At 37.7% G+C, this 17463-nt stretch overlaps 1 protein-coding gene and 1 pseudogene across 1 annotated transcript; one reads left to right on the top strand and one right to left on the bottom strand.

Annotated features, from left to right (window-relative positions):
- The first annotated feature begins 4047 nt into the window (after positions 1-4047).
- Positions 4048-5728, top strand: LOC149393683 (uncharacterized). The gene is made up of 6 exons (XM_089618115.1): positions 4048-4198; positions 4602-4870; positions 4945-5118; positions 5196-5357; positions 5458-5544; positions 5624-5728. Exons 1-6 carry the CDS (start codon positions 4048-4050, stop codon positions 5726-5728), a joined length of 948 nt encoding a protein of 315 aa, XP_089474241.1.
- A 2492-nt stretch (positions 5729-8220) lies between these two features.
- LOC149393682 (uncharacterized) lies at positions 8221-12359 on the bottom strand (annotated as a pseudogene).
- Between the last annotated feature and the right edge of the window lie 5104 nt (positions 12360-17463).

Raw genomic sequence — 17463 nt, 5'->3', positions numbered from 1 at the left:
TTAATATTTAATGTGTTATTAAAAGGATTTAAAAAAAAAAAATTTACCGTGTGATATAGTGTCACTGCAAATATAGCGTGACACTCTGTCACACTCTATATTTGGTGATGCAAATAGAGTGTGGTTGGAGCATATCACACGATATATATAGTGAGATGCCGTGTGATAGGAGATGCTATAAATATTAGACAGAAGGGGAATTTTTGTTATGTTTTAAAGTTTGCGATAAACATTTGACAAGACAAATTATTAATGGTGCATAACTTCAGGGGGATTTGTGTAATTAATCTCTATTATTATCGCACTTGAAATTTACTACTATACATATTTTTATTTCAATACTCATAAAAGTCTTATTTTAAAGTTTAGTTTTAGACCTCAAAATGTCTCAAGCCGACCCTGCATATGGCCTAAACTGTAAAGAATTCAATATTAGACAAAAGAAGAATTTTTGTTATGTTTTAAAGTTTGAGGTAAACATTTGACAAGACAAATTATTAATGGTGCATAACTACAGGGGGCTTTTTGTAATTAATCTCTATTATTATCACACTTGAAATTTACTACTATACATATTTTTATTTCAATACTCATAAAAGTCTTATTTTAAAGTTTAGTTTTAGACCTCGAAATGTCTCAAGCCGGCCCTTCATATGGCCTAAACTGTAAAGAATTCAACATTAGACAGAAGGAGAATTTTTGTTATGTTTTAAAGTTGAGGTAAACATTTGACAAGACAAATTATTAATGGTGCATAACTTCAGGAGGATTTGTGTAATTAAACTCTATTATTATCGCACTTGAAATTTACTACTATATATATATATTTTTATTTCAATACTTCCTAAAAGTCTTATTTTAAAGTTTAGTTTTAGACCTCAAAATGTCTCATGCCGGCCCTGCACATGGCCTAAACTGTAAAGAATTCAACTTTAAATGGAGCCTTCAATTGGAGGCTTCAATTCTCTCTCTCTCTCTCTCTCTCTCTCTCTCTCTCTCTCTATATATATATATATATATATATATATATATATGAATTATTGATATTTTTAGCTTCTCAAATATAGCTACTTTAACAAGTTGCACCCAGAACGAAAAAAAACTGATTTCTCGGCCTTTTGTGATAGTTAAATTTTCACTTGTCCTTTTGTTATTTTTATCCTTAAGATCGCCATGTCACGTGATGATTGAAACGAAGCGATTAAACCAGCCCAATATGAAAATCTCTCTCTCTCTCTCTCTCTCTCTCTCTCTCTCTCTCTCTCTCTCTCTCTCTTCTTCTTCCTTCTTTCCTTGTTCCTCTCTTTCCAATCGAAATCAAGGTGGGTGTTTCTTTGACTCACGCACAAAACCCATGGCAAGTCTGATGTTGAGACCGGCGAGCACAAGGCCCATGACAAGTCAAATGTTGACACCGACAAGCGTAAGACCTACCGCGAGTCCGATGTTAAGGCCGAAAAGAACAAGAGCACGGCAAGACCGATGTCGATACCGGCGAGCACAAGACCCACAACGTGTCTTTGACCCACGACGAGGCTTGCTCTCTCTTGTTGGCAAGATGAAATCCGCGCCTATGCCTTCTTCCCCTGTCGTGATTGGTTTGTCTGGGATTTAGGGTTCTGAATCAAAGAAAAATACGGTCCAATGGAGAACAAATGAGCTTCACAGTCGGACATGGATTTAAAGAGTATTGGAACACAAACTTTGTGTCTCAGCCCATGTCGTTTAGTCTTTTATGGTTTAGTCTGTATAAGCAAATAACATCTCATTTTCTTAGTTGGTTGTTTATGTTTTGTAATGTGTTGTTTATCTCTGCTATATAAAGGTTGTTATCTTATACAATTCATTAAGAATCGAATAAAATTTTGTATCCAATTCAGTCAAGAACAAAGTTCATTTTTCCCAATTCGATTTCTTCAATCTAAACATATAAATCTAATATGATATCATAGCGAGTCTTCCGTGTACTATGAGTTTTCCGGTCTCCAATTTCTTCTCCTTCACGTTTTCAAGCTTTTCTCTTATCGCTACAATGGCAAATGACAAATCTTCATCCACAGAGATAGGTCGTGTGGTTCAGAGCATATTTTCGGATTTGATTTTCTAGGTTAAATATATCCTTCATCGTCCACAATTCCATGCGATCGGAAATGATCTATGTTGCTGCTTTTCTCCTTCTCTTCATGTTCAATGGCGATTCAGACGGACACATAGATCTCCGATGCAAGCTCAAGTAAAAACTCACGAAGATTAGGTTTTTCTGCCTCTCTTTTCTCGATGTGCATTCCGATTCCTTTCCCGTGCTTCCATGGCGGAAACTGGAATTTCATCGATGAAGAATTTATTTTGATTCGGTGAAGATTTGAGACAACGCTCCATTCTCTCGATCTGCTGTAGGAGCGAGACGGAGTTCCATTCTCGAAGTTCAGACCAATCTTTTAAATTTTGGAAATTACGATATTCCAGAGAAACCCTTGGTCTCTCATCGGCTGATCAGTGAAGACAATCACGTCTCTTTGTTGCGAATAGTGAATATTGTACACTCCGCCAGACCGCCCTCAGATAATCTACAAGACCGAATGTTTGGAAGCGCGACAACAACATCGTAGTTTCTTGGCTTCTCGATTTTGTTTCCAAAGAAAGTTGATCAAGCTTCTTGTTTGCCGAGTCCGCGAATGAGATTTGGGGCAAGCTTGAGGAATGGTTCCAACAAAGCGACGGAGCACATATTTTTTAGCCACGAAGAGAGTTCATCATTCTCACGTATGATCATTATCCCGAGACTCCCGTCGTAGCAATTTCATCAAGATCCTCTTTGATCCGTCCTGCCATCAAGATCCTTCTCCGTCAGAATCAATGCCATTGTTTACGCAGAAGCTTGTGATTTTGGATGATGAGCCGCAAGAGCTTGTGATTTTGAAGGTATAATTCTTAATTACTTCGTGGTAGCAATTGTTTTAAGTCTTTTTACATGAACTGGCTCATTATCACACTAATTTATTTAGTAGCAAAATCGTCGCTTTTTTTTTTATTTCATTTATCACTTAATTATTGATTTTGCATTTAATTATTATAAACTAACAAGAAATGCTCACTCTATTTCTTAATGTATAATTCTTAAAAATTTATAACTCATCATTGTTTTTTTTTTGTCCACCTCTCTGAGAAGGTTTTGAAAGGGACAAAAGACCTCTAAACACATTTCTTAGCATGTATGAACAATAATACGTGCGTCACACATTACAATGCATATGTCACACATTACAATGCATATTGAATTATGCAAAATTATAAAAGAATGGAAAATTAAAGTAATGAAGAGGAAAAAAAACAACTTGATAAAAATTAAGCTGCACGTTTTGTGTTAGATTAGAGGAATGTAATAGAAAAAAAAAATCCAACAATAAAATCTGAAGTGATATATTGAAACAAGGCAGTAGAGTGACATGTTTGAAACAAAATGGTAGTTATTTCTGGGGTTTAAAAAGTATTACAGTACTTTAACTATTTTCCAGCTGTATTTCTCTTACATTTTTTAGATACATCGTTGATTATATACGAAGCTATTCATCATTTGTTACTATATACTACTTTATTTTATTTTTATAGTTCTTTTTAATAATGATGCCAAACCAGGGCTAATACATTCAGGAAGGCGTAAGGTACGTACATTATTTTTTTTTTCTTCTTGATTCTTGATTCATTTTTATTATTTACTTTGACCAAGTCTTAAAATATATTTTGATATCGACTAATCCCACTTCAAGTGGGTTTTTGAAAAATAAAATAAACTGTTTGTTTTATACCATTTTTATGAAATCACAGCTGCGTATATAAATAATATTCCATATACCATATTTTGATAAATTTTAACATTTCAAGAATATCTCGTTCAAACTCTCTCTAGACTTATTTAAATTCGATCGTTTTTACCAGGTAAATATAGCATACACTTTTTTTACACATTGTTATTGTATCACATCGTGATCGGTTGAGACATTCATATTTATACACCTTGATCTTGCTTCTTTTTTTCTAGGGTTTACGATGGAAGATATAACTTTCATGAGGTTCGCTCCGTCGGAGGAGGAGTTGCTTCTAAAAGTTCTTGCTTCAAAGATTACTTTCGACATTCATATTTGCTCCAAGATTGTCAAAGAACACAGTACCCACTTTCTTGATCCAAGAACCGTTGATTGTAAGTACATTCTTTTCGACATTCATACTTATTGATTTCATTACTGCGTTTTAGCCTTGTCACTGTGACAATAATAACATAAAAAAACCGAATCAATAACTCCACCTGGAACTCGCAGCTTTGAGAAATTATCCCTCACTTGAGCTTTTAATCCGAAAAATAAATATTAAAAATTATACTCGACTGCTCAGTAATATGTACAACTAAAATTTATAGCACAACTTTTTATAATAATAAAAAAGAAGAAGAATCAAAGAACTAACGTTCTCTTTAGTCTTTAATTAACTGCACTTCCAAAACACAATTAAATATATTTTTATTACTATACTTGTCATACGTTGTTATGTTTGAATTAAAATAAAAAGTTATTATTAATTTTCTAAAATTTTAAAATTATGTACAGGGAGTCCGAACGTGAACCTGTTCGACAACGAGCGGTATTATCTAATAAAGAGGGTGCCGAAGTCATCGTCCGGCCAGAATGTGAATCGCAGCGGTGAAACCGGATTTTGGAGAGCTGCACAAACGAAGCCGATTAAAGATTCAAACGACGGTGTGATCGGAATCATGAATCATCTCAACTTTTACGCTTACGATGCTCAAACAAATCGCGCCGTCAAAACTCACTGGATCATGCACGAGTACATACTTCACACCAATGATACTACAAGCGTAAGTGATGCAGTATCTCGTTGAAAAATAATTGTATTCAATAAATTATTAAATTATATATTGGTCGGCTGCAGTTTCAAGAATGGTCGGTTTGTCGGGTAAAAGACAGCACCGCACCGCAGATTGCACCGCTTCCACGGCCAATTATAGCACCGCTTCCACCGCCGCAACCTGCAACACCTGAGATCTTCCAAAGTCAGCGTGATGAGATGCAAGAGCAAGAGTTGGCAGTTGAAGATCCATTTCAAGTGAGTTTGTCATTGCTTGAAAGCGTGTATATATATGTGAAAGTATGTATATATAATCGTGTATATTGTTTATGCAGGAGATTGTGATTTTGGGTGATGAGCCGCAAGAGCAACATGTTGTAGACGAAGATGCTATTCAAAACTCTTCGTTGGATATCTACCAAAGCCAGCGTGATGAGCGACAATGGCAACAATTGGCCGTTGAAGATGGCATTCAAATTGAATGGCCCATGTTTAGTGTGAGTTTTTTTTCCAAATTATTCATTGCTTCCTTCAAGTATATGTCAAGTTATTATTACTTAAAAAGTTTGTTATATTAATTGTATATTATTTACGCAGGAGCATATGTTTTGTGATGCTGAGCCGCGAGAGCAACATGTTGTTGTAGAGGAAGATTCTATTCAAAACTTTGACTCCTGGTTTAGTGTGAGTTTTTTTTTTAGATGAAGTTTATGTGATGTAATTTATGTTGTGTAATTCTTTTTTCTTTTTTTTGTTCACGCAGGAGCTTGTTAGTTTCGACGTTGATTTTGAACCGCTTCCGCAACAGAATGTGGAAGATGATGACCCGGCAGTGCAATCTCCTCGCCGCAAGAGGCCGAGACCGTAGTGTACGAGTTATGCTTATTGCTGTCCAAAAATGTAGTCTAAAAAGAGGATGATGCACTCTTTTTCCCTCACCGATTGGGATTTATCCTTATGGTTGTCCTTATTTACACAACAAACATGTGATGTTGTTCTTTTTTGTATTCGTGGCTGGGTTTATTCTTTTGGTTTCGGGCTCGCGTGCAAGACTGGCGTTGGGTCCATATCCTCTTGAGCTTTCCCAGTTCACAAGTTGTATTGATGCTTTTTATATATTGGAGCTATGTTTTTTTTGTTTATACCAGAGTATCCATTGTTGATGATATATTGTTACTTCTCGTGTTTTCTTTGGGTATGAAAATATTTTCATCTTTAACTTCTATTTAAATATTCCAGCCAACACAGTAATGTTGGATAATAATCAATCCTTATGTTAGTGTCACTCACTTAAAGCTTATTAATAATTTAACATCTGGACTGGCTATGTAGAAAATAATTTTCTTAGAGAAAAAAAAAATTTACAATGTATATTTAAATATATATTATCTAAGTAAATGAAAAACGCACGTCAACAATTCGGACGTTTTCAATATGTTGAGTGATTTTATTATCCACTAAAACTAATAACTAGCAAAATTTTGGATTATTGACCCGTTGATAGTATCCCTTTGATGGTTGAATAATTTTAGTTTTTATCTTTTTTTTTGCTACTCTCTAATAGGTTGATTAAATTTACAAGTACATTTATACTTTTTTTTTGTTTGCACGTATGAACAATAATGTGTGCGACACACACACATTGCAATGCATATTTCATGCAAAACTCAAAAAAAAAAAGAGCTGAAAATAAAGTGAAAGAAAAATTAAAGTAATGAAGAGGACAAAAAGAAACGATGAAAATTAAGATGTTAGAGAATTTTCATCACACGTCAACCAAACCACACTAAAATATGAAATCTAGTTACTTTAAGCAAGGTTTGAAATTCCGGGGAAACCGAATGTAAACTAATCCGGAAATCGTTTTTTTCAAAGTCCCGGTACCAGTATGTACAAAACCGTTCACTTTCCGTTTTTCCTTGGATTCCGAGGAAACCATTCCGGAAACCATCCACTTTCCAGGGAAACCGTCCACTTTCCGGTTCTCTTTAGGCAAATTTTCACGCATTCCGACGGAAATTTACCGGTAAGTGATCAAATACCTACAATTCTTAAAAGCTGATGATATTTAGTGTTCTTCACGAAATAATTCGTCGTTAGTTTTTGATGATTTAGTTCAAATTCTTGGTTTCTAACTTCATTATTGGGAAACCATCCACTTTCCAGGGAAACCGTCCACTTTCCGGATCTCTTTAGGCAAATTTTCACGTATTTCGACGGAGATTTACCGGTAAGTGATCAAATACCTACAATTCTTAAAAGCTGATGATATTTAGTGTTCTTCACGAAATAATTCGTCGTTAGTTTTTGATGATTTAGTTCAAATTCTTGGTTTCTAACTTCATTATTGTGTTTAAACTTTAATTGGAGTAAGTGAGAATTCTTTCCCTACGTGTTTGCGATGATGTATAAAAATAATATTTAGAATTATACTGTGATACATATTCAATTAATTGCAACCACAAAGTCACAGACTTGACGCTCCTGCAAAAGGCCTAACGGATTCAGACTGGCATTCAGCCTATTTTTTGAGCTTTGAATTGTTCAACAATACAAAGCATCCATTATATATCTCGGAATCATTTGTACCGCAGCACATAAACCATAACACATTTATAGAAAAATTTACGAACTTTGTAGGGACTCACACTACAAAAAGACTTTTGGGACTCTTTGTAGACATTTTTAGGAGACTACTACTCTTTTATTTTTTTTGTTCGATGCAAAACAAGGTGGTGGTGAGGGGTATTTATACTAGTGGTGAAACAATATGGACCACTCATTTTCACCCCTTCTAGGATGTTCTTACAAAATATCTAGATATTTTACAATACTCTACACCCTTCTACATATATAATACTAAGAAGTTTCTAGTTAATGGGCTTCTACTAATTAGATTTATTTCGTAATTGGGCTTACACCACTCTTGTGCTTTTTATTCTCCATTGGGCTAATGTTGATTATTAACACTCTCCCCCTTAACACTAGCATCCATGCGCCGTACCATATTGAGCTGACACCGAAAGCCCTCACATTTGCCAGTACTTAGCCCTTTTGTGAAAAGTCCACTACTTGGTCATCTATCTTGATCTGCCGCATCTTGATTTCCTCCTTTAGAACTTTCTCTCGGATGAAATGATAGTGTACCTCCACATGCTTTGTTCGAGCATGAAACACCGGATTCTCTTATAGGCGAACCGCAGATTGGTTGTCGCAGTGAAGTGGCACCGCATAGTCAACGTTTTGTTGTAAATCCTCCATTAAGAGTATGAGCCATGTACATTCCCGAGCTACTGTAGCCGCTGCTCTGTACTCTGCCTCTGTAGTTGACAACGACACCATTGGTTGTCTTTTGTTGCACTAAGAGATTGTTCCCGACCCGAGCTTGAACACATATCCTATGGTTGATCTTCGGGTATCGTGATCTCCTGCGTAGTCAGCATCGCAGTATCCAACTAGCTTGCAGTCTTCACCTATTTCATACAAAAGGCCATAGTCGATTGTAACTTTGACATATCTCAGAATTCGTCGAGCCGCATCCAAGTGAGGTTTCTTTGGATTTTGCATGTACCGACTCAAGACCCCAACTGCATAAGAAATGTCAGGCCGAGTTAAAGTTAAGTAGATAAGAATACCTACTAGTTGTCGATACATCGTCTCGTCTTCCAATTCTTTGCCTTCATGTGCACAGATCTTGGCATTTGGTTCAATCGGAGTTGAGACTGGCTTGCACTCCATCAATCCAAACTTTTTAAGTATATCTCTTGTATACTTGTGTTGGCAGAGAAATAATCCTTCTTTGGTGCGATCAACTTCTAACCCCAAGAAGTGCTTAAGCTCTCCTAGCTCCTCAATCTGAAAGCGCACCGATAGATTTTCTCGTGCGTCATCTCTAGTGATGATCAAATCGTCCACATAAACCAACAACAATTGCCAATTTTCCTTCTCTTTCCTTGATGAATAAGCTTAAGTCTGCATGTGCAACTAAATAACCGCTCCGAGTAAGAAATTCAGCAATCTTACCATACCAACCTCTTGGCGCCTGCTTCAATCCATACAAAGCTTTTCTCAGTTTGCGCACATGATTGAGCTTTGTGGCACTCTCAAATCCTTTTGGTTGGTTCATGTCTATCTCTCGGTCTAGCTCCCCATGCAAGAAAGCGTTCTTCACATCCATTTGCCATAATTTCCGATCTTTACTTGCCACAAGTGCTAGCAGGATTCGTACCGTAGTGATCTTTGCCCCAGACTAAACGTTTCATCATAGTCTAGTCCATATTGCTGAGAGAATCCTCGAGCTACTAGGCGGGCCTTGTATCTCTCGATTGATCCATCTGGGCGACGCTTAATTTTGTAGACCCACTTGCAAAAAATGGGTTTGATATCTCTTAGTCTTGGCACCAGTTCCCAAGTTTGGCTTTGCTCGAATGCCGTAATTTCTTCTTCCATCGCCTTCTTCCAAGCTGAGTCTTTGTGATGCTTCTTCATACGTCTCCGGCTCTTGAACAACGTCTTCTAAAATAGCTACGTTGGCATACTTGGGATTTGGCTTTCGCATTCTTTCCGTCCGTCTAAGTTGTGGAACTGGTGTGTCCATTTTACAAGATTTGCTTAGTTGAGTTTCTGATGCAGTCCAGCCCCACATCGAACACGCTTTGACGTTTCTGGAACGATTTGAGAAACGGTCCAAGCACGCGCGACGCGCACCGGTTGACTCGAGCATCAGTTTTTCTATTGGCGTCATTCGTTTCGAAGCTACAGACATTATCTGCATGGAACGACTTTCGAGAATGTTTTATGTTAATTATGTGTTTAATTTCGTGTTTAATTTCGGTTGTTGTCTTTTGGTTTTCCCCAACTGTTGGGTGTCTTTTGTTGTGTATTTAAGGCTGCGTTTCAGACTTTGTAAGGCAGACTTTGATTAAGAAATATTTACAGAAATCCAATCTTCGTTTTCCCTGTTTGGAATCGAATTTTGTTTCCCAAGTTTTGGGTATTCGTCCGACGAATCAACAGCACCTGGAGGAACTTTGGTTGGGCATTCGTGCGCCGAATCAACGATCGAAGTTGTCACTTATTTCTCTAGCTTCCGCTGCATTAGTTTCCACATGCTCATCACCGTCACCACGTTCTTTAGGCGTGTCAATACTTGGCCGAACGTGTGCAGTTTGCTCCCCTATCTTCCGTTGTAGCATTTCTTCAAAGTTGTTCGAGTCTGGTAGAACTTTATTCTCCGAGGACCACCACGAAGATGCTTCATCAAACACTACATCTCTTGAGGTGTAGCATTTTCCATTTGTTGGATCACAACACTTCCACCCTTTTCTTTGGTTGTTGTATCCAACAAATATACATCTGACTGCTTTCTTATCTAACTTGCTACGTAAATGACTAGGCACAAATACATAGCATACGCAGCCAAATACTCGGAAGTAGCTAACTGTAGGTTTCATATCCGGTAACGTCTCAAATGGTGAGAGGAAACCTAACCTTGGTTGGGGAAGTTTGTTGATCACATGGGCGGCAGTTCGCATAGCTTCAGCCCAAAATCTTCCTAGCACATTCTTCGCGTGTAGCATGCTTCGACATATCTCTGCAAGATGTCGATTCTTTCTCTCCGCTATACCATTTTGTTGCGGTGTGTTGGCACATGTAAACTGATGACGTATCTCGCACTCTTGTAGATATTGCTTGAACTCGTCTGACTTGTATTCTCCTCCATTATCTGAGCGAAGACAACAGATCTTCATTCCCACTTCTCCTTCGGCCTCCGTCTTGAATTCTTGAAAACTTTGAGAATGTGTCAGACTTTTCTTTCATGAAGAAAACCAAGACATATCTTGAGTAGTCGTCGATGAACGTCCTCCCGCTAATCGATGCTTGCTTGACTAGACCGAATACATCAGAGTGAATTAACTCTAATGGTTTCTTTGCTCTGAACTTTGACTCCTTGTATGGTAATTGGTGAGCTTTATCATATTGACATCCAGCGCAAACAACATATGTTTTGACTTCAAGTTGAGGTAGGCCTTTGAGCATGGATTTCTCCATAATCGCCTTCAACTTGTGGTAGCCAACATGTCCCAACTTCGCGTGCCACAAATCAATATCTCATTCTTCCGAGTCTTGTCTACATAGGCAGACTCTGCCAAGAGCACATAAACAGATTCCACTTTCCGTCTTTCCATAGTTGGCGTTCCCAATACTTTAACATCTTCATACGCCTTTACGTAGTTGCCTGATGTTGTTAGTTGTGGAACTGACAATAAGTTCTTCTTTATACCTGGCACATGATAGACATCGTGTAGTAACACCGTTTCAGATGTATTACCAGACATGATCGTTGTGCTACCAATTTGAGCAATCGACAATGGTGAGTTGTTGGCTGTACTTACCACGCGACTCCCTTTGTACTCCCTCTTGTTTTGTAGTTTCTTCTGATCGCCGGTCATGTAATTTGAGCATCCTGAATCAACGATCCAGTCGTTATCGTAATAGATGTATTCTCCCGACATCGCCATGAGTGCTAGGATCCAATCGTTATCGTAATAGATGTATTCTCCCGACATCGCCATGAGTGCCAGCTCGTCTTCTTCTATGGCACATAGCACCTCAGCATCCCATTCATCCTCCATCTCCTTATTGGAAGTTTTTGCATTGCTCTCGATTGTTTCTTCTTGGACCAACAATCCTTGGGCATGTGGCCCTTCTTTCCGTAATTGTAACAATTGCCTTCGAACCTCTTCTCTTGAAAACTCAAATCGTTATTCTTCCGAGCTCTCCAATGTTGTGTGGTTCCTTGATGGCTTCTTCCTTTGTCACCATTTTTGTATCCACCTTTGGACGACTTGACATTGCTCTGGCTTTTGCTTGCGTAGAGTGCTTCATCTTCACTCTTTAGCGTGATGCCTCTCATTTGCATAGCCATGGCTTCTTGGCTTGCTAGCAAATTTTCAAATTCTACAAGTGATGGTTGAGTGGGCCATCCTTGTACGGCAATAACGAAGTGTCTATATTCCGGCCGCAATCCATGGATGATGATCCTCTTCATTCGAGCTTTTCCAATGACGGACTTCAGATCTAGTTCAGTAATCTCCCGATAGATCGACTTGACCTTTGTGGAAGTACTGAGAAATCATCATGTCACGTTGTGAGATTGATAACAGCTCGTTCTCCAGCAGTTGTAGCCTTATATCATTCTTCTTTGAGAAAAGCGTGACGAACGTGTCTCATGCTTCTTTCGGTGTCTTCTCGTCTCGAATGTGCTCCACCTTCTCCTCTTCAATAGTAGTTTTCAAGGCAAACATTGCTTTGCCTGCTTTGATTCTCCATTTGCACAGGATGCCGTTAGCATCTTCCTCCGGTGGCGTGGTTTCGCTTCCTCCGACGACCTCCCAAAGGTCTTGTCCTTGTAAATAGGACATCACACATGTTGCCCACGTGTTGTAGTTGTTGCTGTTGAGTTTCTTAATTCCACCGACGACTTGGAGATCACCCATCGTGTTGACAGTACCTCGGTAATACCAAACAAGTTAGTTTCCGACACAAAGCTTGCAGAGTCACGGACTACTCACGACACAAAGAAAACTCACACTAACAATCTCAAAAAATAGTTTCTGATGTGGAAGATCAGTCAAAGCTGCAACCACAGAGCATACTAAGACTTTCAAGAGATCCGACAACCAAACTCACAACCTCGCTCTGATACCAGATTGTTGAACACAACTCTTTTGTGGAAAACACTCACACTTTTTATTAAGACTACTCAAAAGAGATTACAAGACCAAGTGTTAAGACTCACACTACAAAAACACTTTTGACACTCTTTTAAGACACTTTTAATAGTCTACTACTCTTTTATTTTTTGTTGGATGCAAAACAAGGTGAGGGGTAGTTATACTAGCGGCGAAACAATATGGACCACTCATTTTCACCCATTCTAGGATGTTTAATTTCGTGTTTAATTTCGGTTGTTGTCTTTTGGTTTTCCCCAACTGTTGAGTTTCTTTTGTTGTGTATTTAAGGATGCGTTTCATATTTTGTAAGGCAGACTTTGATTAAGAAATATTTCCAGAAATACAATCTTCGTTTTCCCTGTTTGGAATCGAATTTTGTTGCCCGAGTTTTGGGTATTCGTCCGACGAATCAACAGCACTTGTTCAAGTTTTTTTTTTTTTTTTTTTTTTTTTTTTTTTTTTTAATTTATAAAACACAACACTTCATCTTCCAAGGGCTCAATAATGGCGATTTTTACACAAAAAAGTAAAACTAATGTGTTTTATAAAATTTGTATTTTAAGTTAGTATTGTTTATTTATATGATCACTATTATTATTAGAATTAATTAAGCAAAATCATCCTAAACTCTTACACCATTGACAATTTGCCCATCAAGCATTTATCATCAACTTCTCATTTGTTTCAAAACTCATCCTTCCGTTAATTTTTTAACAGATATCTAACTGACACGTGTCGCTTAATAAATGCAATTACAAATGCATTAATTAAAATACCCTCAAAAAATTGTTTTAACATTTTTTTAGCAAATCTGTTTACCAAACAGATACCAAAACAATAATAATAATAATAATAATAATAATAATAATAATAATAATAATAATAATAATAATAATAATAATAATAATAATTAAAGAGCTTTTATATCTTCAATATAACGACTTGCCTTTTATTTTCGTTTTCTTTTTATCTTCAATAGCTTTAACATTAAAATATGTTGCCATCCTCAGACAATCGATCGGAAAGAGCTTCAGACTCTCTGGGCTACGCGAAGACAATCCAATGGAGCCTCTTCGGTGATGAAACCACCGCGTTGTCCCAAATCGACCTCACCGGTCTCGCTGAGTTAGGGCAAAACCTAGCAATGAGATTAAAGATTGAAGATTCTGTTCAATAGAGATTCCGTAACGAGTACCACGCTCATCCATATACGTTGTCCTTCAAATCCCCCAAAGATTTTGTTTCGTCAAGACTTGACCCAAAACTGGGAACTATCTCGATGAAAATTACAGTTCAGGAATTGATACAAGCAAGATTTAGGGGCTTTTGGGAGAAGAGGAAGATGTTGACCGTTTTTCAATCTCCCAATATCTCGCATGAGCAGTGTTAATTTGGATTTGATTGGATTGGATTTTTTATTTTAAATTTCATATTTATTTTTTTAGCTGTGTTGAGAGTTTAATTATAGAACTCGTCGTACACGGTGGTCGACCACACGTACGATGCGGTGTTTATCATAGCTGGTGGTGCTGGTTGGCAAGCTGCCATTGGACTCTCCTAGCACGGCGTCAACAATGTTTGCTTAACGAAGCTTCTTGATTCTGTCGTCGTAATTGTGTTTGTCTCGCCAAAAAAAAGTTATATGAACAAAATACACTAGTACAATTAATAGCATCAGGTGCGACAAAAGTCGCACCAGAAAGCAGCAATGTCGCACCTGAAAGTATCATCAGGTGCGACTTTAGATGCGACAAAGTTGCATCTGAAAGTGCGCACCTGATGATTTTAGGTGCGACTTGTCGCACCTGAAAGTCATCACTATCAGGTGTGACATTTTAGGTGCGACTAGTCGCACCAAACGTCGCACCTAAATATCCTCCAAAATAAGATATTAAAGCGTGAATTATAGTATCAGATGCGACTAGTCGCATCTGATACCTTCGCGGTAAAAGTATCAGATGCGACAGTAATTCCCTGCCTAATATTTTGGCGGGTGTTAGTACAATCAGATGCGACTAGTCGCATCTGATACTCTTCCCGCGAAGGTATCAGATGCGACTAGTCGCATCTGATTGTCTGTAGTTTTTTTTTTTAAATGCTGATTCTAATAGAATCAGCCTATTAAATATATAAAAATTATAATTTAAAAAATTATTTAAAAATTAATTAAATAAATTAAATAAATAATTTGAATAATATTAATTAGAATAATTATATAAATAATTTAATAGAAATTCTAATATTAAATTCATAAAATTTGATAATTTACGTTCAATAAATTAAAAAAATTACAATCTATTCTTTTTGTTTCCCTTTTTCATTCGAAGTCTGCCAATTCTGGAATGCACGGCCTCCTCTTCCGCCAGATCTTGCTCGTGCGCCTTGGCGGCCTGGTGCGCTGCCGCTCGAACGATGTCGCTGAAATTCTACCGAACCTGGCGTCTGATCAGCATTTGGCATTGAAGCGGATGGCGGCGTCTGAACATTCGGCATTGAAGCGGATGGCGGCGTCGTCCCAGGGTGCATCATCGCGGGGGATGTCTGCATGGGAGACGGATGCTGCTGTGTGTAGGCAAAGAACTGTTGGAATCGATCTAGGGTTTAAGAAAAAGATTAAACGCTTCGCAAAGCGGCGGAATTTTAAAAATTTTCTTTTTAAGTAAAACTAGTTTTTACTAACCTAGACAAGAGCATATGCATGTAAATAAAAACTAATATGAGCTATAAAAGTTACTAACCTTTTTGATGCTTGAACGTTGATGAGCCTTTGGAAGGTTGGCAACGTTCGTCTCCCCTCGCAGCACGTCTCTTTTTTCTTTCCTCGGGAACTCGAGCAACCACGATAGTTTCTATCACTAAATCACTCGAAAAGAAGGAATTAGTGAGTGGGCACTTTTAAACACTACGACTTGAGAACGAGTCTCGAAGTCGCAGAGCTAAAGACTAGGTCGAGTGAGGACCTAGGTGCCAAGACAAGAGAAAACCGAAAATAAACTAGAGAGAGAGAGAAGAGGACTTCGGCCAAGTTCTAGAGAGAGAGTCTCTCAAATCTCTTAAACTTGGATGAATGAATTGTGAGGAAATGAGGCTCCTATTTATAGGAGAGGTCTCACCTTCAATAAGGTAGTTTCCTCTTCTATGGAATATCACATATTCATGAGCAATTTCCTCTTTTTTCCCTTTGAGATACTCGGCCAAGCTAGGGCTTCTAGAAGCCTTGATTTGTTTCCTATTTTGTTCAAGGCTTGCCTTGTCTCTCTCTTGGCCGAATTCCATATAGCATCCTTATGCAAATTTGTTTCCTCTTTTTCTTTTGGCAAGTATCTTGATACATTTATGCACAAAATATTCTCTCTTGGTTGGGTATGTTGGGCGCCCAAGGCCTTCTAGAAAAGGCTTCTAGAAGCTTTTCCATTTGTTCATGACAACATGAAAAAGGCCCAATAAGAATTTTCAATAAAATTCTTATGAAATGAAATTAATTCACAAGGCCCAATGATCAAGTCATGGCCGAGTGAAACATGTCACAAAATGACCTTGTCAAAAAATTTATTGACATTCATTTCATCCTTTGTCTCAAAAGACAAAAATACCCTTTTAACTATTTTCGTTCTTGTTTTGGCTTAGCTTCCAGTTTAACTATTCCTATCGATGTGATTCGTGACAGTGACCTCATGGACCCAAATGAACAAAGCTTTAGCTAAACACTTGGACTCAAAAGTTCACAAACCTTTTCCAAGTTTAGCTTAATGCCAACTGACTCCACTAAAGAGTTGACACTGAAAATCTCTCGGTTCAAATGAATTTATTTTCTACTCAAGAATTCGACCTAATTATGATGAGCGGATCCACTGAATATTATCTATGTTTACCCTTCATGAATGTCATCAGCTATTCAGGATTTACTAAATTACCATTTTACCCTTCTAGCTGTTATTTCCTCAACTCCTTTGTCGCTTGTGAATAAGTTAGAAACAATGTATTGACGAGGAGCTAACAAGTCACATTGTTTCATCCAAAAGAGTCGAGACTCAATTTGGACACTGGCCAGTTCATTTATTCACACTCCAAGGAACAAAGCATGAGGTGACATACATTGCATTTCAGCAATCTTGTACATGAATTCCATATCTATGAGAACTTCACAAAGTTACTCATGACAGACTCACAACTTAGTACTTCACCAATAGGCCTTGTTCGGAATCACATAGTGAGTCCGAACTTTGACTTTCTCAAATGAGAATACTAAGGTGTGAAATGGCATGTCTCATTTCAGGATTAAGGTAAGCATGATGCAATTCATACATAGTGACTTCGAGACATAAGAGGTTAAATGGTTTGTTCTTATCTTGTCTCTAGAAGTGCACTGGTCAATTCAGTACCTTCGGAAGATACCTAGAAGAACTATAGAGTTCCTAACTCTCAATGCCTCATAACCAGACATCGTAGATTCTTCTAACAATCATACTGAGGTCAATAGTCCTTTGACCCTAAGATTGCGAATATATCGTTTTAAGCAAACTACGAAGAGTTTGTTCATGCAAATCTACATTTGTCTCTTCGTAAGTTGTTAAGTTTGTTTATGGACTAAAAGACTATGGTTTTATCATAAAGCTTCAGACAAGGAAGATTGAATGAACGTTTCAACTTTATTAATGAATGAATAGGCAATTACAAGCAAGAGTCTTCATGAGACTTTATTACATCAAATGTTCAAAATAAAGACTACAACTCTTCTTGTGGGCACCATTGACAACAAACTCCCACTTGACTCAAAGAAGGTGTGTGTAGTCCTTCATGCCTAATCCCTCACGATGTTGGTCGAAGACCTTGTTCGCTAGGGCCTTGGTGAATGGATCTGCGAGGT

Source organism: Urtica dioica, chromosome 6, assembly GCF_054948205.1.
Source record: "Urtica dioica subsp. dioica isolate 48M chromosome 6, U.dioica_male_clone48M_v1_H2, whole genome shotgun sequence".
In the NCBI taxonomy this organism is placed as follows: Eukaryota; Viridiplantae; Streptophyta; class Magnoliopsida; order Rosales; family Urticaceae; genus Urtica; species Urtica dioica.
The sequence above is the reverse complement of the archived record's forward strand: the minus strand, read 5'-3'. Positions and strand labels throughout refer to the sequence as shown.